At 33.0% G+C, this 17317-nt stretch overlaps 1 protein-coding gene across 6 annotated transcripts in view; it reads right to left on the bottom strand.

The window, feature by feature from the left end:
• The window catches only part of LOC118191138 (uncharacterized), a 227958-nt gene that overhangs the window by 14988 nt on the left and 195653 nt on the right, over positions 1-17317 (bottom strand). For 4 of the 6 annotated variants that reach the window (XM_085810449.1, XM_085810452.1, XM_085810448.1 and 1 more), the window contains 3 exons: positions 6720-6803; positions 5842-6001; positions 1609-1736 (listed from right to left, as the gene is read on the bottom strand). In XM_085810449.1, coding sequence (XP_085666575.1) covers positions 1609-1736; positions 5842-6001; positions 6720-6803 — 372 coding nt within the window. Of the gene's footprint in view, positions 1-1608; positions 1737-5841; positions 6002-6719; positions 6804-15368; positions 16327-17317 lie in introns of those variants that run through there. The other 2 variants (XM_085810450.1, XM_085810447.1) reach the window with 2 other exon arrangements.

The following is a 17317-nucleotide window of genomic DNA, read 5'->3' as shown; positions in this document are numbered from 1 at the left end:
CTGAAGGATTGTTATGAGCATCGTTACCAGAATTTGACTCAGCCCCTTCTACTAAGGCGGGTAACCTGTACCTTTTGTAAGTAACCTGTACCTTTTGAACACGATATAAATCTTGATTGCGTTGGAGCACCCAGTTTATGAGTTCAGTTATTCCTTCCAGAGTGGTACGACTGTTGAGCACCTGTTCGGATGATTATTACAGACTTTGTTCTGCGAGTGATTGCAACTGTATGTTCCTCCAAAACTAAGGAGAATTTGTCTTATCTGTACTCTTTTCAGATTTTTGTCGTGTTACACGACCTATTATTCATTTAATATTAATATTTATTTATTAGCGAGAAGAGCTATTAATTTCATTTTGGCATTTTGCGTCCAAAACTTTAGATGTTCGTTTCACTTGTGTTATATTTAAAGAAATTAAATAATAAAATATCTGCATAAATGTATGTATGTTTCTACCACTGACGGTACCCTAGAACTATCGAATTTTGAATAACCTAATCCTCCGCGAATATAGGTATCTGGAAGCCCTAATTTGGAATTTGTTTTATTATTGATTTCCTATTTTGTACACTTTAACGAATTTTTGATTAACAAACTCAACGATTCCAAAGCAAGCCATGGCAATACTGTACGGGGGGGGGACATTTTTATCTCCAGTGTGCGAGACTGTGTATCGGAAATTCTACAGGATATGCTCCTTTTAAAACTACTTTGCGATATTTCTATTGAACTGAATCTTATTGTTTAAGTGCGAAGAATAGTTTCAGTGCATTTTATAGTTTAAGTACGATATTTAATAAATAAAGGTCACCGACAAAACGTTAAAAAAAAAAAAAAAAAAAAAAAAAAAAAAAAAAAAAAAACCTTTGGGCGCAATATAAAATCTGAAAGCTTTCAGATTTTTTTCTTTATTATTTTCTAGCAAGTTTTATTATTATTTATTTCAATTTATTACTGCTCATATGTGTAGTTAATTAAAAAAAAAGCTCCATGAACGTATAACAGCCAACAATATAATTTAAAAAAATGAGCACCAAATTTATTTAATATTTTAACACAATATATGAAAATTACTAGTGGACGAATTTTCGATAAAAGATATTTAACTTAAAACCAGAATTTCAGAAAAATTATGGGGAAAAGGGCAGCTGTGTTTCATTCTGAATCGAGACCTTGAGTAGGGTGCAAAAATAGCGCAACTCTCTGAGAAATGTCTGCCTTTTCTTTTGTAGCCATGTTCTTAGTCTTCAGTTCTGCACTGCAAAGGACAGATAGGCAGAATTCATCAGAACATAAAAAGAAGCATGTCAGATAAAAATGCCTCCACAACAACTGAATTAGCTAGTTCTCGAGCATACTTTAAAATACCTCAACTTCTATTAAATACTTTAAATAAAACAAAACTGCCTAAAATTACTTAAAATGCTTTTTTGTTTCCTAATTCTATAGAGTCCTAAACCGAAATTTTTCTATGAATTTAACATAAAATATTTTTGTATCAGTTTCAAATATTTAGCATCAAACTCTAAAAAATTAAATTGCTTAAATGGTTAATATTTTATAAAATCCACTCGTGAAAGAGGATTAGACGTATCAAAAACATACCTTTCTTTTTCTATTAGATAAAATATTCTTCGCTTTCCTCTCGAGGCGTACTTGAAAGCAGTTCGCACTTAACTGAATACAAGCAGCTAGAAGACATATGACAGGAGAGCAAACTGAAGAGGCATAGGCTGAAAAAGAGGATATTTTTTTTATTTCAAATTACTTTCAGTTAAAAATAGCCTTTTTTTTGCAGTGGTTGGTAGTAGATATATTTCCATTTACAAAAATGTTTTAAATGATGCTAAGATTCCTGTTCTTGTATTTCAAAATTTTAAAAAGTAATTTCCACAAAATGCGAAATATACTTTTTTACGTTCTTCCGGTTCTTATACTTATATTTAGGAAGCTTTTGTATTCACGTTAAAAATAAAACGTGAAAAGACTGACCCCCAGTTGGCAAAAATTAACCGAAATGCTTATTTTCGAAATTTACGATATTTGACGTCATTCTGAATTTGCATTAAGAATTAAGATTATTCGAGACTTTTTTCCCTTCTCTGGGCATTCAACGACATTCGTTTATGGTTTGTTAGTGTCTTTATTTCACACAAATAATTTATGAGTTTCCAAGCATTTGAATCATAATCTGGTAATCGTAAAAAATTCTTTAGCAAAAAATCTTTTTCATTTTTAATTAATGCAAATAATATTGTTGCGAAATGCCCAGTTGCGATAAGATAGCTTTCCTGCAAAGCGGGATTAGGGTTCCCAGAAAGTTGCAGGAAAAAATAGGGTTGCAAGATTTGGCGAGAAATCGTCCATTTGGAGACATTTGGCAGCAAAATTGGCGATAATTCAAGTCTGAATGAGAACATTCTAGAACCCATTCTTAGCGGTTTTCCCGAGAATATTCTTAAAGGTAGGATTAAGCTATATATAACCCTGCCTGTACTCAGATAAATTAGTGTAGTACTTTTATCTTGACTTCAGAGATTAGCTTGAGAAGGCGATCGATCGAATCAGGAGCTGTACTTTGGTGCTTTGGCGTGAAGGTGTCTTCATCGATATAGCCTTAGGGCTGTGTTGCTGATTGTTTCAACGTGTTTATCGTAGTTTTTCGATAACTGTAAACGTGTCTTTAAAACTATGCTCTAACTGTCTTGGGTAATAAATTGTGCTTTGATGCTTCGTCACGTGTTATCATCAATCACTCCAAATCCACGAACCCGTAGAACTCAACAATATTATGATTTGGGCATGTGCTAGTACTGAAGCCTGTCACCGTTTCTTAGAATATGAATTACATTAGATTATGCAAATAAGACCACCATTTTGAAAAAAATTGTATTGCTCAATATTCTTTACAATAATCTGCATTCATATGCTCTTCATATTAATATACATACCTTTTTCTAAAAGGTATTTTATTTTTAGTTACTTGCAAATGCAAACATTTCGCTCTTCAATTTGTATACGGCCATTAGATAGCATTCTCGAATTTAATATGAAATATCTTGGTCAATTTTTGTCGAGCGGGAGTCAAACCTTTTCTGTTTTACTTTTTATTGGGAGTATAAGTTGCCTAAGCGTTAAGCATAGGAAACGGAGGAAGTGTAAAAAGTAAGATTTCGTATCTTATATAAAATATACTTTTTTCAAAAATTTAAAAATACGAATCTTCTAGTCATTTCAAATACTTTGGTACCGGAAATATATTTTCATCGCCGGATAAAGACTTCTGCGGACACGATGTTACTAGTAAATTTTAAGCTTAGCAGTATTTCCACGAGTTTATATCTCATTCTATTTTCATAGACTAATACGAAGAAAATAGATTGAATATCTTTCGCTTGGAAAATGCAAGATTAGATATACCATAGAGGATCTAGTTATCTAATTGGAGAAGTGAAGGTTGTCCTAGAAGGATAAACGAATTCTTGGAGCCTTTACTTAAATCTTAGAGCTCCTTGACACTTCAGCAAATAAACTAGGCAAATTTATTGACAGTTTACACTGATAAGATTTGTTACGATTCTTACAAACTTAAAAATAAGAATAAATAAATAAAAAAAAAAAAAAAAAAAAAAACTGAAATGTTTCAGATTTTAAATTACGTCCAAAGGGGCGTTTTTTTAACGTTTTGAGTGTTACCTTTATTTATTAAATATCATGTTCTTTGCACTTAAACCATAAAATTCAGTTCAAGAGCAATATCGCAAAATAATGTTAAATTAAGCATATCTTTAGAATTTCCGATATATACAGTCTCGCGAGCTGGAGATAAAAGTATTTTTTTTCTATATAACGTTGCCATTTCTCGCTTTTAAAGCATTGAGTTTGTAAATCAAAAATTCGTTAAAGTTTTACAAAATATAAAATCTATAATAAAACAAATTCCAAATTTGGGATTTCAGATGCCCATATTCGCAGTAGGATTTCGTCATTCAAAATTCGATGGCTCTATGTACCATTGTTTTATCACAATGCGAGAAATAGACAATCATTTATGCAGATTTTTCATTATTTAATTTCTTCAAATATAATGCAGGACTCTAACATTTTGTGGCAACAGTTTGAAAAGTGAACCGACGTTTATGAGTCCGACGCAAACTCGCAAAACGAAAACAATAGTCCTTCAGGGACAAAGCCCCTTTGGACTAAAAAAAAAAAAAAAAAAAAAAAAAAAAATTCAGTTTAATAAGTTTTAATGATCAGAAAGTAAATGGTTTAGTAATTGTTTTCAATTTATTTAGGAAGTCTAATCTTCCGAGCATGTTCTTATAGCCCACATATTTCACAATGTTTTCTTGTTGAACCCTCTGACAAACAATGTCTCTCTAGATCTTCTGTGTCTCTACTTGTGGGCTAAATAGAGTGCCCACAAAAGGGAAATATAAATAAGAACCAATTTCATTTAGAAATCTCACACCTTTTCTCTTTAAGAATAAAATGTACCAAACATTTATTTTCTAGGCAGATATCTACGCCAGCTTGATACTTCCCATGGAAATAAAAATTCATCAGCTCCTTTCGACTACGATAAGATTTTTCTGAACATAACAACATGCCTAGCAGTAAAAAAAGAAGCGAAATAAAACGCTGAGACTTTAAAGACATTTTAGAGTTAATAGCTACTTTGAAATCAAGACCGCTTTTATGAGCGATAAGAACAATATATTTATTTTAATAATGGTCACTAAGCAATCCTGCAGCATTTATCTTTCTGTAGAAAACTGTTGGCAAGTATTGTTCTACCGTCTTTTTCCGAAAATAAGACACTGTCTTACGTTCTTTTTTGGTCCAAAATACGCGCTAGGGCTTATTTTCGGAGGAGGGCAAAAATAAAAGTATATTTATATATTTTTATTTAATATTTTTTTTACACAGAAAACAGAAATTTAAATTTATTCAATTACAGTCATGTCATCTTCTTCTGGAACATCGTCATAAATAAAATTCTGAATTATATTCTGATTTTCTCCAAATCCATTTCCTGTTGAATCATTGGTCCGAATCTCTCATGTCTTGCGATATAGCTATAGTTAAATGAATACTTCTTGTTTAAGTAGCCTGTTCGTAGTACATTGGAAACATCACTATCAGTTATTTTGTCTAACGGATGACGATGCCTTTCCTGTGAACGTATCTCTCTCGGGGCAAACGGTGAACTGGTTAAGGTAAATTCCAAGAATTAATTTGAAACGAACTGTAGAGGTAAACAATTAATTTCTCGGAATATTTTATTTCAAACATTTTTCTGAAATACGAGTATTAGGAAAGCTAAACATATTATTACTTATACTTAATAAATCAACAGCATTTTTCAACGAATTCTTTTTGTCACATTCTTTTAACTAGGGATTATTTTCGGGGGTATGTCTTATTTTACAAAAAGTTTCTAAAATCACGATAGGGCTTATTTTCGGAGGATGTCTTATTATACAAAAAATTCCGAAAATCACGATAGGGCTTATTTTCGGAGGATGTCTTATTTTCAGAAAAAGATGGTAGGCCCACCAGCAGATGGAGCAGTAAAAGTCGCTTAACACTTGGTAGTTTGGTCCAAGGTTCGAGTTTTCCAGCGAACGGGCTGGTTACATGGACGTTTTCGTGGTTTTCTCCATGTGTAAACGCGGATACTATTTGCCATGCCGTGGGGACCCCTTACTCTTAACGGCGGAGTAAAAAACACATAACGATATGTTATCTCTTCCCTTATGCAGAGAGCCCTTGTATGCTTTGTCATAAACCTCCGAAACTTCTTGAATGTACTCTTTCCTATAATTTACTTACCATATGCTAGAAGTTCGCTTGCTAGAGTCACAGAATGGTATCTCCCATTGGTTTCAAGATAAATCGCCAGCAAAGCATTGTTCTCTCCCAGAATCAGAAGAGTGATCGTCGTTGTATTTATAATAATGGCTGAAACCATCAAGGCAGCCTGAAGATTTCTCTGTGGGGGAAAAAATGAAAAGGTTCAAATAGAGAAGAATAAGCTTTCTGATAAATAAAACATTCGTCAATAGTTCAGAAGAATTTTTGCAATGTTGTTTTATTATTTGAATCAAAAATGGTTTATAAAGTCCTTTGGCGTTCCCCGGCGAAGAAGCCGGTTGCATGATAGGAGTCATGGATTTTACATATATAATGCTAATTCGAGCAAATTAACCTTTTGTAGACGGATGGCCAATATATTGGCAGTTGTATTCCCTGTTTGAATGGACGGGGTTGTCTACTTTATTGGCCATGTCTTTTTCCCCCATTTTACAGGCTGAAATGTGGGGTGAAATGTTAAATTTGACGTCCCTGGGTTTTCAACCACTTATCTCTTTCAAAGATCTCCCTTTTGCGACATAGATGCACCCCTCTGAGAATCCATTAAACTACACAAGAATCTTTGTTGCAAATAGGAGGTGATTTCTTAACAGGGGAAAAGCATTCGGTTCAAGATTTCCCGTCTTTTGGTAGCTTTTACTGCTACCAAAGCCCCGGCCTCAAAAGGTTAAAGTCCTCTACAAAGACAGCTTTTCTGTTATAGAGATAACATTGTTATGGTTTGCCATAACCAATTAACAAACTACTAAGAATTTTACTGTTGTACTTTGCAGTAAAAACATCCTAAAAGTTCGTTAAAAAAATTAAATCATGTTAGGCGGGAAATGTTTACTTACTTTTAACATGTGCTTTGCAGAAGCTTTTCTGAGATTCTTCCATATCCGTGAAGATATGCCAAGCGCAGCCCCGACGGAGAAATTCTGAAATTGCACAAAACATTTCATGATTAGGGAATTTTTGTTGTATTAGCTCTGGTGTTGTGCCCTTTTCATACGAGTAAACTTATAATGTTATCATGCACATGCTGATGCGTAATACTCCCTGCTAAATCAGATCCAATTCCTTAAAAAATTTTTTTCTTTTTCTTCTTCTTTTATTAATGGCTAGGGAAACTAATGGCTAACTTTAAAATGGCTAATTGGGAACTAAAGCCAAAAGCGGTGGTCATTTTATTGAGGATCCACTTAATAGATGGTCACCGTTGCTTCCTAGAAAGGGACAGAATATTTACATTAATGCCTTCTCCGGGAATCGAACCCGGGCACTTCGATACGACTGTCAGACCAAAGAACATGAATGGTATTCTGTGAAATGAATTTGAATGGGAATCTTTGGCCAGAGTCACTAAACACATTCCCGTCTGGACGGCCCAATTCATTGAAAATCATATAAAAAGACCTTCCTTGTTAATCATTTAAAACAGACTAGCAATAAGGTCTGTTTTTTTGGGGGGGGGCAGAAGGCAAGTATGCTTTAATGTAAATTTTGTTTTGGGGTACTTACATATTAATGCAACCAGCTTGAAGCAGACTGAGAATTTTTCGCAGAAGAAAAAATATGTACTGATTTGTAATAGCGAAAATGTAATATATATATGTATATAAATTTGGCATTTAATTATGAATTCATCATAAAAATCAATCATCAAAACTATTTACAAGTGAATTTTTTTGTTTTTTTTCTGGTGGAAATTTAAAGGCAATAGAGTTAAGAATGTGATTACTCTTATTGGTAATTTTGCGACAAAGTAGTAATTTTTTTTTTTCAGAAATATTACCGCTGTTTCTTCCATTGCATGTTAATTCTCCATCAGATTATATTTTAAAATTGAATTTATAACAAAAATACCATGATCTATCTATAAAAACCATTGTAACTTAAAAGCTAAAGGACGAGCATAAAAATGGCTAAGTCACTTGCTAAAACTGAAGAATTATTTAACGCTCTACTGCCAGAATTTGGCGATTTCTATCATGGTGGTTATTCGAAGAGTAGTAAATGCTAGTTTTCTATGGTGTGATATTCATTTTAATGTAAAAACAATAAATAGACGCACAATTTGAATCTTTTTCGAAATAGGACTATTTATCCGAAAGATTTTTATAATTCTACAAGTAAACACTTTCATTATCAACTTATTTTCACTATGGTCAAATTTTTTAAATATAAAGTATCACTCTTAAGTTAATCATTTCAATAAACAGAGAAGGAATAGAATGATACACTTGAAAACCTTTCATTGACAACATTTACTTGGAAAAGTACTGGTATAAGTAAATGAGATGGGACAACAGAATTTCACTGTATGTTGTACAAGTATAGTTCCACCACCTTACTGTAAAGCTCCGCTCCAGTTTTGAGGCAAAACATAACAGAGAGTGGTCTAGGGATCTCCTACCCTAAACACTCGTCAGTACATTCATCGGCTCCTCGTGTATTTTCATTGCCGTCTAGCTGCACAGACATTACCTGCTTACAAACATTCATGGCTTCTCCGAAATTCCAACCAATGCCCATCACTACGGCAGTTTGCGTCACTGACCACTATACAGTTTGGGCAGCTTACTTTGAAAACAAGAACACTTATAAGAGATATAATCAACTATGAAGGTGAGCAATAAACAATGTTCCCCCTGTATTTTTTTAAAATTATTTGGTGCTTGATGTGCTCTAATGAAAAAGGATCTCGTAATTTTATCGAGTCATATATACTTAACACTACGGAAATAACAGTTTTGCTATATAGCCGTCCCAACAATACCAAAACACATAAACGTTCCGCTTTATGAATATCGAGTTTGATTTGACCTGTCAGCACCGGCATTTTATCACTGACACTTCATTTCGCTGCTTCGTTGCAGTTTAATCGATATGAATTGATATAGAGTGCGACGCAAAGAAACAGCAAGTTTTGTTAGTGAAAAAAAAACATATTATTACAATAGTGGCGAATATTAAGCACAGACTGTTAAGAAGCTTCCATTAGGTTTACTTTGGACAGAAGTACACCTAATGGAAAAACAATTCACAGATTGATAAAAAAATTTGAGACATTAAATTACCACGCTCTTGATCCAGCCAGTCTGTGGAAAATGGCGCTGTTATGAAAAACAGCTTTAATGCAAGGCCCAAAAAATACTAGAAACTTGGAATTTTCTAGGATTTAGATTCCTAAAATGTCCGACAGCGAAAGAAATTCGAGGCAATTCAGTGTGTGATTAGCCACCTCAGAGGGCAGATATGTGAAAAAGTGATTACGAATTTCATCGAAAGGCTGTGGTGTTGCAGAATAAGTCGTGGAGGATGTATGCCAGACATTATTTTTCATTTTTACTGGGCATATTAAATCAGGTGCATTTGCTGAAACACTCCTTATTTTGGAGCATAACATTTTCTTCCTAAATTGTTGTTCGTCACTTAACCGAATAAGCAGTCTACGCCAACACAGAACTTGCCATTAAGAGCGTATGATCTAAATATCATTTACCTTTGATATATAAATAAGGTACTTACGATGATTGTATTAGATTAGATTGACAGTTCCTGCACGTTGCATCATAACGCTTATTTAAAAACTTTAAAAATAACCAACGAAAGTTTATAATTGGATTTCTGTCTTTGCGCAACGGGCAAATTTCAAACTGGAAAATTACAATGGATAAATCACCATTAAAAGAAAAAAGTTATATCAAAGGGTAGAAAATAATATCTGAAATACAATTTTCTTTACTTTATTTACGTTACAGGTAACCGAAAACTCAAAGAAATCTTGGAAATTCTACGAACATACGTGTATCCTTTCTCTATCATTAAAAGGAAATATTATCGAAAGGAAAATCAAACACAATAACAAATTTCCGATATAAGATACTGTCCTATTAAGCGTTTAAAAGATTGAGCTCAAAACTATGCGAATTCCTGCCGCAACGACTTAATATAAGCACGAGACGAAGAAAAAATATTTCAGTAATCGAATTTAATAAAACAAATGTCCTTTGAGGAAAAATGATATACATTTAGCAACGAGGATTTAAAACGTCCGTCGCTAGCGCAACTCTTTGCGTTTATATGTAAATATGATAGCGAAGTATACAGTTGTCACACAACTAGTTGGTCATTTGATCAATAGCTTAAGGCAAAGTGCGTAAGGGCAGTTTGCCTGAAAGGAGGAATGCTTTCGTGAAGGACTGACTCTCAAAAGGAAATTGGTTCGTATTTAAGACAGTCAAACAATAAGTTTAGTTGGCTTATTTGATTATGGCAAAGCATTCGAGGGCTATTTGCCTAGTAAGAGGAATGCCTTCGTGGTTAACTTTCTATGGAAAACTGACTCGTATAAACGTTACACCTGGAAGAAAAAATGCAAACGGCCATAATGCCAGTCCGTTCTTAGGGATTTAAACCCCGGATCGAGCTGCCACTATTCAGCGACTTTAAAGCTCGGTCGCTGGGGCGCAGTCAAAGAATAAAATCAATTACAATGCTTTTCTTAATTACGTATTTTAAGAGTAACCAAACTATTTTGAACACACTATTCTTATGTACAAAAAGGCATTTCTAATATTTTCCATTCTACCAGGCTTAATAATCGTTATACCGTAAGTTATCCATTATTTTTTAAGAACTGTATTCATTAAAAAAACGCACAATAAAGTCGTAATTGAAAATTCATAATCGTTTTAGATAGCATTTTAATTAATTGTTGGTCACATGCTCTAACATAGTGCTTTTCAAAACTCAATTTAAGACTGAATCTGTAAAACAGAGGCACCTTTTTATGCTGCCTTACCACTCGCCCAATGGATAAGAATGCTGAGAGTAACTAGTTTAAGTCCTTTTCTACGCAAACAATTTTCATGTACTCTGCTGTAACTCATGCTTCATTTTGGCGACTTCTACTAGGTGGTTGCAGTAACATGCGATTAAGTTATTTTGCATACACAAGCTCACAAATTGTGAAATTATGTATGTTATTGCTTCAACACAACCTGCATAAATTTCAAAAGTATGGATAACGAATTTATATGTTTAACAATGAGATTTTAAACTAGATTAGGTTGGATTATTTAGATTACAGCACAGCACGCGTGGGTTAACTCTTCTAAAGAAAAGATGCTTTGGTGGTGGTTTCTATATGAGAAACTGGCGATTATAGAATGTTAGAACGAATTACTTTTCTGAATGAGTAAATTATGCACCTATGATAAATTATGATGTAACACACTAAAAGGGCATATTCATAACATTAAATTTAAAATTTCTGCTTATAATAGCGGTTTATCGAAAAGTCAATAGTATTGCAATCAAATGAAAATGTGTTAAAAGTTGCTTGGCACATAATCAATACATTCGATTTAATTAGGAATTATATTTTATGGGTAATTGTTGATTAGAACGAGCTGATGCCTTTATAAATTGATGATAATAATAGCAATGAATGATAGCAATATTAATAAGATCCTTGTCTCTCCTTTGCGAACTCCCCCCCCCCAAAAAAAAATATTTCATAGCCGAAAGAGCTCTGTCGTTATTATACTGAGAATCACTAGATTAACCAACCTCTTAATGCACTCAAAACAATTAACTCGGGTATACCGGAATAAATTATTTTTGAATACCAGGGTAAGTATGTTCAATTTTTTTGGTACTATTGTGTTATCCTAACGGGATGTATGAACATGTGCATGTATGTATGTATGTATATATTCGTATACACACATAATATACATACACAGATATATTCGTAGGTACATGAACACATATATGCATGCATACATTTCTAAATCCGGTCCTGATAACAGAACAGTAATTTTTTTTACGCGAATACAATAGAAGATATCCATTACCGTTTTGAGTTAAAGAAAAAAATCCAAAGAGGTTGAATTGAAATAAAGAATATAAAACTGGTATAAAAAAGGAACCATTTCTGAATTTTTACTGGTGCATTAGGGGATTAAACCAATCATTCCGGTAAGTTGAATATTACAATAACTGCAAAGGGTATTTCCTTAGAGGATTCTTTTTTCAAGGACTTTTTAACAAAAACAAGCCTGTATTCTCATGAAACATAAAAGACTATGGCAAAACTCTCCAGGGCCGTTTGCTTAAGGGAACGGACGCCTTAGTGGAGGGCTTTCTAAGGAAAACTGTCTCTTATTCACTTTACACACAGCGGAAACCAAGAAAGCACACATGCAGCTAGCCCCGTTTGTGGGGAATCGCACTCACGTTGACCTACTCGTTCAGCGACTTTACCGCTCGGCCGCTGATTGATACATAAAACATACAGAAAATCACAAGAATAAGCCTGAATAACTACACTCTGCCATTGGTGACTACTAAAGTTATTCAAGACTTTCTGTAATTGTCCTATGCGAAATTTATGATAATTCAGCATTTGGTGCGATGTCTTGTTCCTTTGAAAGGCGAAAGTCGCAAATATCTCCATTCGTATTTCATTGAGCTCTCTGAAAGAAATTGTAATACTATTAAGATACTATTCATATTTCTAAAGCTGCATAAGATCAATAACAGCTATTAGAACAATCTTTATATTTATATTGCTTTTCTTATAAATATATGCTGGGTTTTCAATTTCATTAATAAGCACGGAATCATTTAATTGCTAGTTACCGTTATTTAGTAACTGAAGTTAATACTATTGCTTGGTTCACTTGGGAGGGAAAAGGAAAAAAAAAAAAACTCATTTGCATGACAGTTTTTTAGACTTTCAAATTAGAAAATTCTTTTTGACTGAAAGATGAGATTCGCCATTTTAATAACCTCAACTTTGAGCTTCCATTAATATCTTACTACCTGTCTGGCTCTGATATATAAGGAAACATTGGTCTCTTTGTTTATATGAAAGCTATCATAGCGAGCTATTCCTGATAAATAGGCACCATACATATGCAGAATGAACAAAAATTTGCGCACGCTGAACTTTCAAAAATCACGGAAAACTACGAAATGGATTTTAATGGCGAATTTTTTCAATGGATGACACCTCCGTACTGTTACAAATAATATATTGCTAGAAATTCCAGTTTGCAGTTATCTTGTTAACTTTAAAAAATGTTTGTTTAGTTCAATATGGAAATAAGAATTTTCCAAGCAGAACGAATTTTTACTATTGAGCATCTTAAACAATTTGTCACTAGCCTCTATTTTGAAATTTCCAGAATTTTGGAAAGTTCAACGTTCAAAAGATACTTATTACGGTTTGGTTTATTTAATTATGGCAAAGCACTCGAGAGCTATCCTGCCTGAGAGGAGGGATGCCTTCGTTGGAGGACTTTCTAAGGAAAAATATTTATTATGAAACGTATAATTTTAAAATCATAGAGGTGGAACATCGTGTGGTTATATAAATACATTTCATGTAAAATTACTTCTGTCATAACTAGAAAATATAATATACGACATCGAAATATTTCTGTATTATCGCGGTCATGGAGAGAATACGGAATTTGCGAGTTTCACTGTTGATGAAACACAGGCAATTCCCGATACACAAAAGCATTTTATTCGATGTTCACAAATATAAATTATTTATACACATAGAAAAGGTTTAGTTTTGGTTTATTCGATTACAGCAAAGTACTCGAGGGCTATCTGCGTTAGGGGAGGAATACCTTCGTCGAGGATTTTCCAAGAGAAACCAACTCGTATACACGTTACACATAGGGAAAGCCATGAAAACGCCCGTGCAGCCAGCCCGTTCGAAGGATTCGAACCTCGGACCGAATTACCAGTGTTCAGCGACTTTACCGCTTGGCTGCTGTTGGGTTGTTACACACAGAAAAACAAATACAACTTTGTATTATTTTATTTAATTCAATTTTTAAGAAATTTATTTAAATAAATATAAACATAACGAAATTCCTTTCAAACAGAAACTCTCCGGTGGTTACATTTCTGCAAGTGTAGCTACTAATTCATGAAACATATTATCACGGCCGAAATAATGCCTGAACATGAATTCTGGTAAGTAGAACCCTAGGTGATAGCAACCTGGCCCTGTATTTTTTTATTCCGCTATTTACCTGATCCCCATAAGAGGGAAGTTTGAAAGTAGTAAGCATATTAAATATTTAACAATGAAAACTAAAACTATTCTCTAACTGAAGAAACAAACTATGTGCCCATGTTTAGATCGGTAACTGTTTTTCGCAAAAGTCAATCTAACAAAGAAATATCATAAAATGCAATACTGAAGTGCAATAAAGTTATACCATTCACAAACATTATAAGGTTGTTTTGATTTTTATACAGTTCCTAATTAGAAAGAAGTAATTTTATCCTTCAGATGATGAAAAACCCGTAGCAAAAGCTACTGCTCTCGGAAATGCAATTTTTAATGCTGTGAGACAATTACCGATGCGAAGGCTTTCATGTGGCAGTTTTTTACATTGTATCTCCATACCGTTTCTGTGGTATTATGTAACTTTTTTCTAAGCGTGTATTCACAGCTTCAAATAAAAAATAAAATGCTTTTTGTTTGGAAAAATGCAGCAGCTGTTTTTACTTGATGGTGAACTGGAATTTGTTACCATTTTGAATTTAAAAAAATTTAAACTTTCAGATTTTACATTACGCACTTTGCGCGTAACTTTTACGAAATATGAAACAGATAATAAAACAAATTCCAAATTTGGGCTTCCAAATGCCCATAATAGTGTGGAGGACTACGTTATTTAGAATTTGATATCTCTAGTTACCGTTGTATTTTCACAATGCGAGAAACATATATACATTCATGCAAATTCTTCATTATTTAATTTCTTTAAATATAATGCAGGGCTTTAACAGGCAGGGTGGCAACAATTTGAAAAATGAAACGACGTTTATAGGGAACCAACGCAAAATGCCAAAACGAAATAGATCTTCTGGGCAAATTGCCCCTTTGAGCTAAAAAGCGATTTCTTTACGAACGGAAAAAATAAAAAGACTTCCCATTTCTTATTACTAACTTTTGGTTACGGTTTAAGGATTTCTGTGTAGTGTGGCGACAAACGCCAGCAAACTTGGGGATTAATGCGTGATGGTCGATAAAACCAATAAGTACCTTGCCATATATAATAACGGTTGAATTAATGACTAGTGAGTAATTCTTGTACAGATAAAATTTCTAGTTTGAATAGTTACTTCAATACTCTAAATTCTTCACTGGTCAAACCATTACTATGTAGTATTTTGTAGTATAAACTTAATTTGTGATAAAACAAAAAATTCCAGTCTCAAATTTAATGCTTATGTAATACTGTGTTAACTTATTTTCACTTCTTAGCAATTATTTTCTCTTCTAGGATCCCATGCACGGATCGAAATCGTATTCGCATTTATTTTTGCAATAAAATTAAAGCAACTTTCACTATATTTTTAAAATTGATCAGTATAAAGGAAGCTACATAAATTACTGTTGAAATAAATTTAATTGCTTATTAACTTCGAGTAGACGGAAAATTATTGTAGGTAATACTTACAGAAAAGGCAGTCCAAATGTCTGGAGCAGCTAGAAGGTAAACGTACTTAGACTGCAAGAAAATAAAACCGGCAAAAATTTGGACGACTCCAACTGAGACGAAGACAGCAGCTGTTGCTAAGCTGCTGCACGATCTCGGACACATATGGGGCATATTAAGCAGTTACAATAATTAGATAAAAGCCAATATAATAAAAGTCCGTGAAATTTTTAAGAAAGCACGGATTCTTCTACACCTATCATGCTAAATATCCATAAGCTGAATATTCTAAACAAACTTTGCAGTATGCTGTTGCCACTATGAAAAAGCTTAATTATATATTATTCAATTCCTTATTTCCAATCGAGGCTGTTTTGTAAGCAAGTGATCTCTGTTTACCAGAATTTTTTTTTTTTCTTGTACAAAATACAAAACGCTCGATACAAAACAAAATGCAAGCGTTACAAAATTCTCCAAGCAGTTTTAGCTTTGCGTGAGGTATTTGTTTGAATTTCTTGTAATTAGAAAAACTAGATAGTTTTGGTAGTTAGATACAAAGAAGTTGGTAATAACGAAATTAAATAGATTTCTAGTAATTATAGTCGCTCAAATATTTTTCTAATATATTACTTTTTTTTTTTTTTTTTTTAATTTTAAGCTTTGGTTGTTATAAAATAAATATCATGAATGGCCGAACACTTGCTTCGAAGCCTTCATCTACAAAAGTGATTAGAATTATTGTAAAATGTCATGTGGAATGAAATATAGGCTAAATTTAGCATTTTATTCCCAGTTCTAGGGCATTCTTCTTGAACAAGTTCAAACGAAATATGTTTGTTCTATGGCCTCTGGTAAGAAATCTCGAGTTTATATTCAGTTAGCGATAGTCATTTGTGCATTTAAGGTTGCAGATACTTTGTGAACCTACTTATTTTGTTTGCATTTCGTTAAAGAGATGCTTATTACATACTGCGACGTATACTGCGGGGGGGGGGGGAAGAAAAAAAAGGAACAGTTCTATGTCTCCCGTTCTACTGGACGGATATGTATTAGGGTTATATATAGCATTGTTCTAATACAGGTATTTGACACAAAATCGGACTTTTCTGAATTGACACGTCAATTTGTTTCCATAGTTCGATTCTACGACTCAAATTATGCCCAACTGCCAAGTTTTGTGAAAATCGCACAAATAGATTTTAAAACATTAATTCTCAAAATTTTAGCTCCTCAATGTTAATTTAATTTGATATATATTTAATAATACATCTTTTTCTATTAAACGTATATGATTCTTCTTTTCATGTTTCGAAATATAGGTTCATTCCAAATAAATTTCGCGTAATTTTTCTGATTTATTTTTACAATTTGTTTTTTTTAATAATTTTTTTTAAATTTTTCGAAAAAAATTGAATAATGACCGATAAAAGTTTTGCCATCACCTTAAAGTAGATATATTTCTAAGCATACTTGTAAAAAATCATAGGTTTTTTATTTAAAATTTCCTACGATATAAGTGAATTTACATTTTTGCGCATTTTCAAATTTGCAGTATTTATTATAAGCGATAATAACGAAAATGTGGTTTACGCACTCTATGATTTGAAAGTATGAAAGATGACTTTTTTCCGCTTGTGGATAATGAAAGAAAAGGAATGGAAAATAGGTTGCCATAAATTAAGAAGTTCGCCAAGTGAATTAATTCTTGGATTAAGCTGAAAAAATTCGCCAAGATCAATTTTTAAATTTCTTACCAAAAATTACAAAATTTAATATCTAGGCATAATTTGAGACGTAGAATCGAAATATGAAAAAAAAAACTGTCATGTTATTTCAGGAAAAGTCCGATTTTGTATCTAAATACGTATGCTAGAATAATGCTATATATAAATCTAATATATAACCTATGACGCGCTTTTGAGACATTAAAAACGAAATTTGAGTTTCATCAATCGGCCCAGTAGAAAGGG

Source organism: Stegodyphus dumicola, chromosome 2 (assembly GCF_044657685.1).
Source record: "Stegodyphus dumicola isolate Sdum_Otavi_A_Nest chromosome 2, ASM4465768v1".
Lineage (NCBI taxonomy): Eukaryota > Metazoa > Arthropoda > Arachnida > Araneae > Eresidae > Stegodyphus > Stegodyphus dumicola.
Note: the sequence above shows the minus strand (reverse complement) of the source record. Positions and strands in the feature narration are given on the sequence as shown.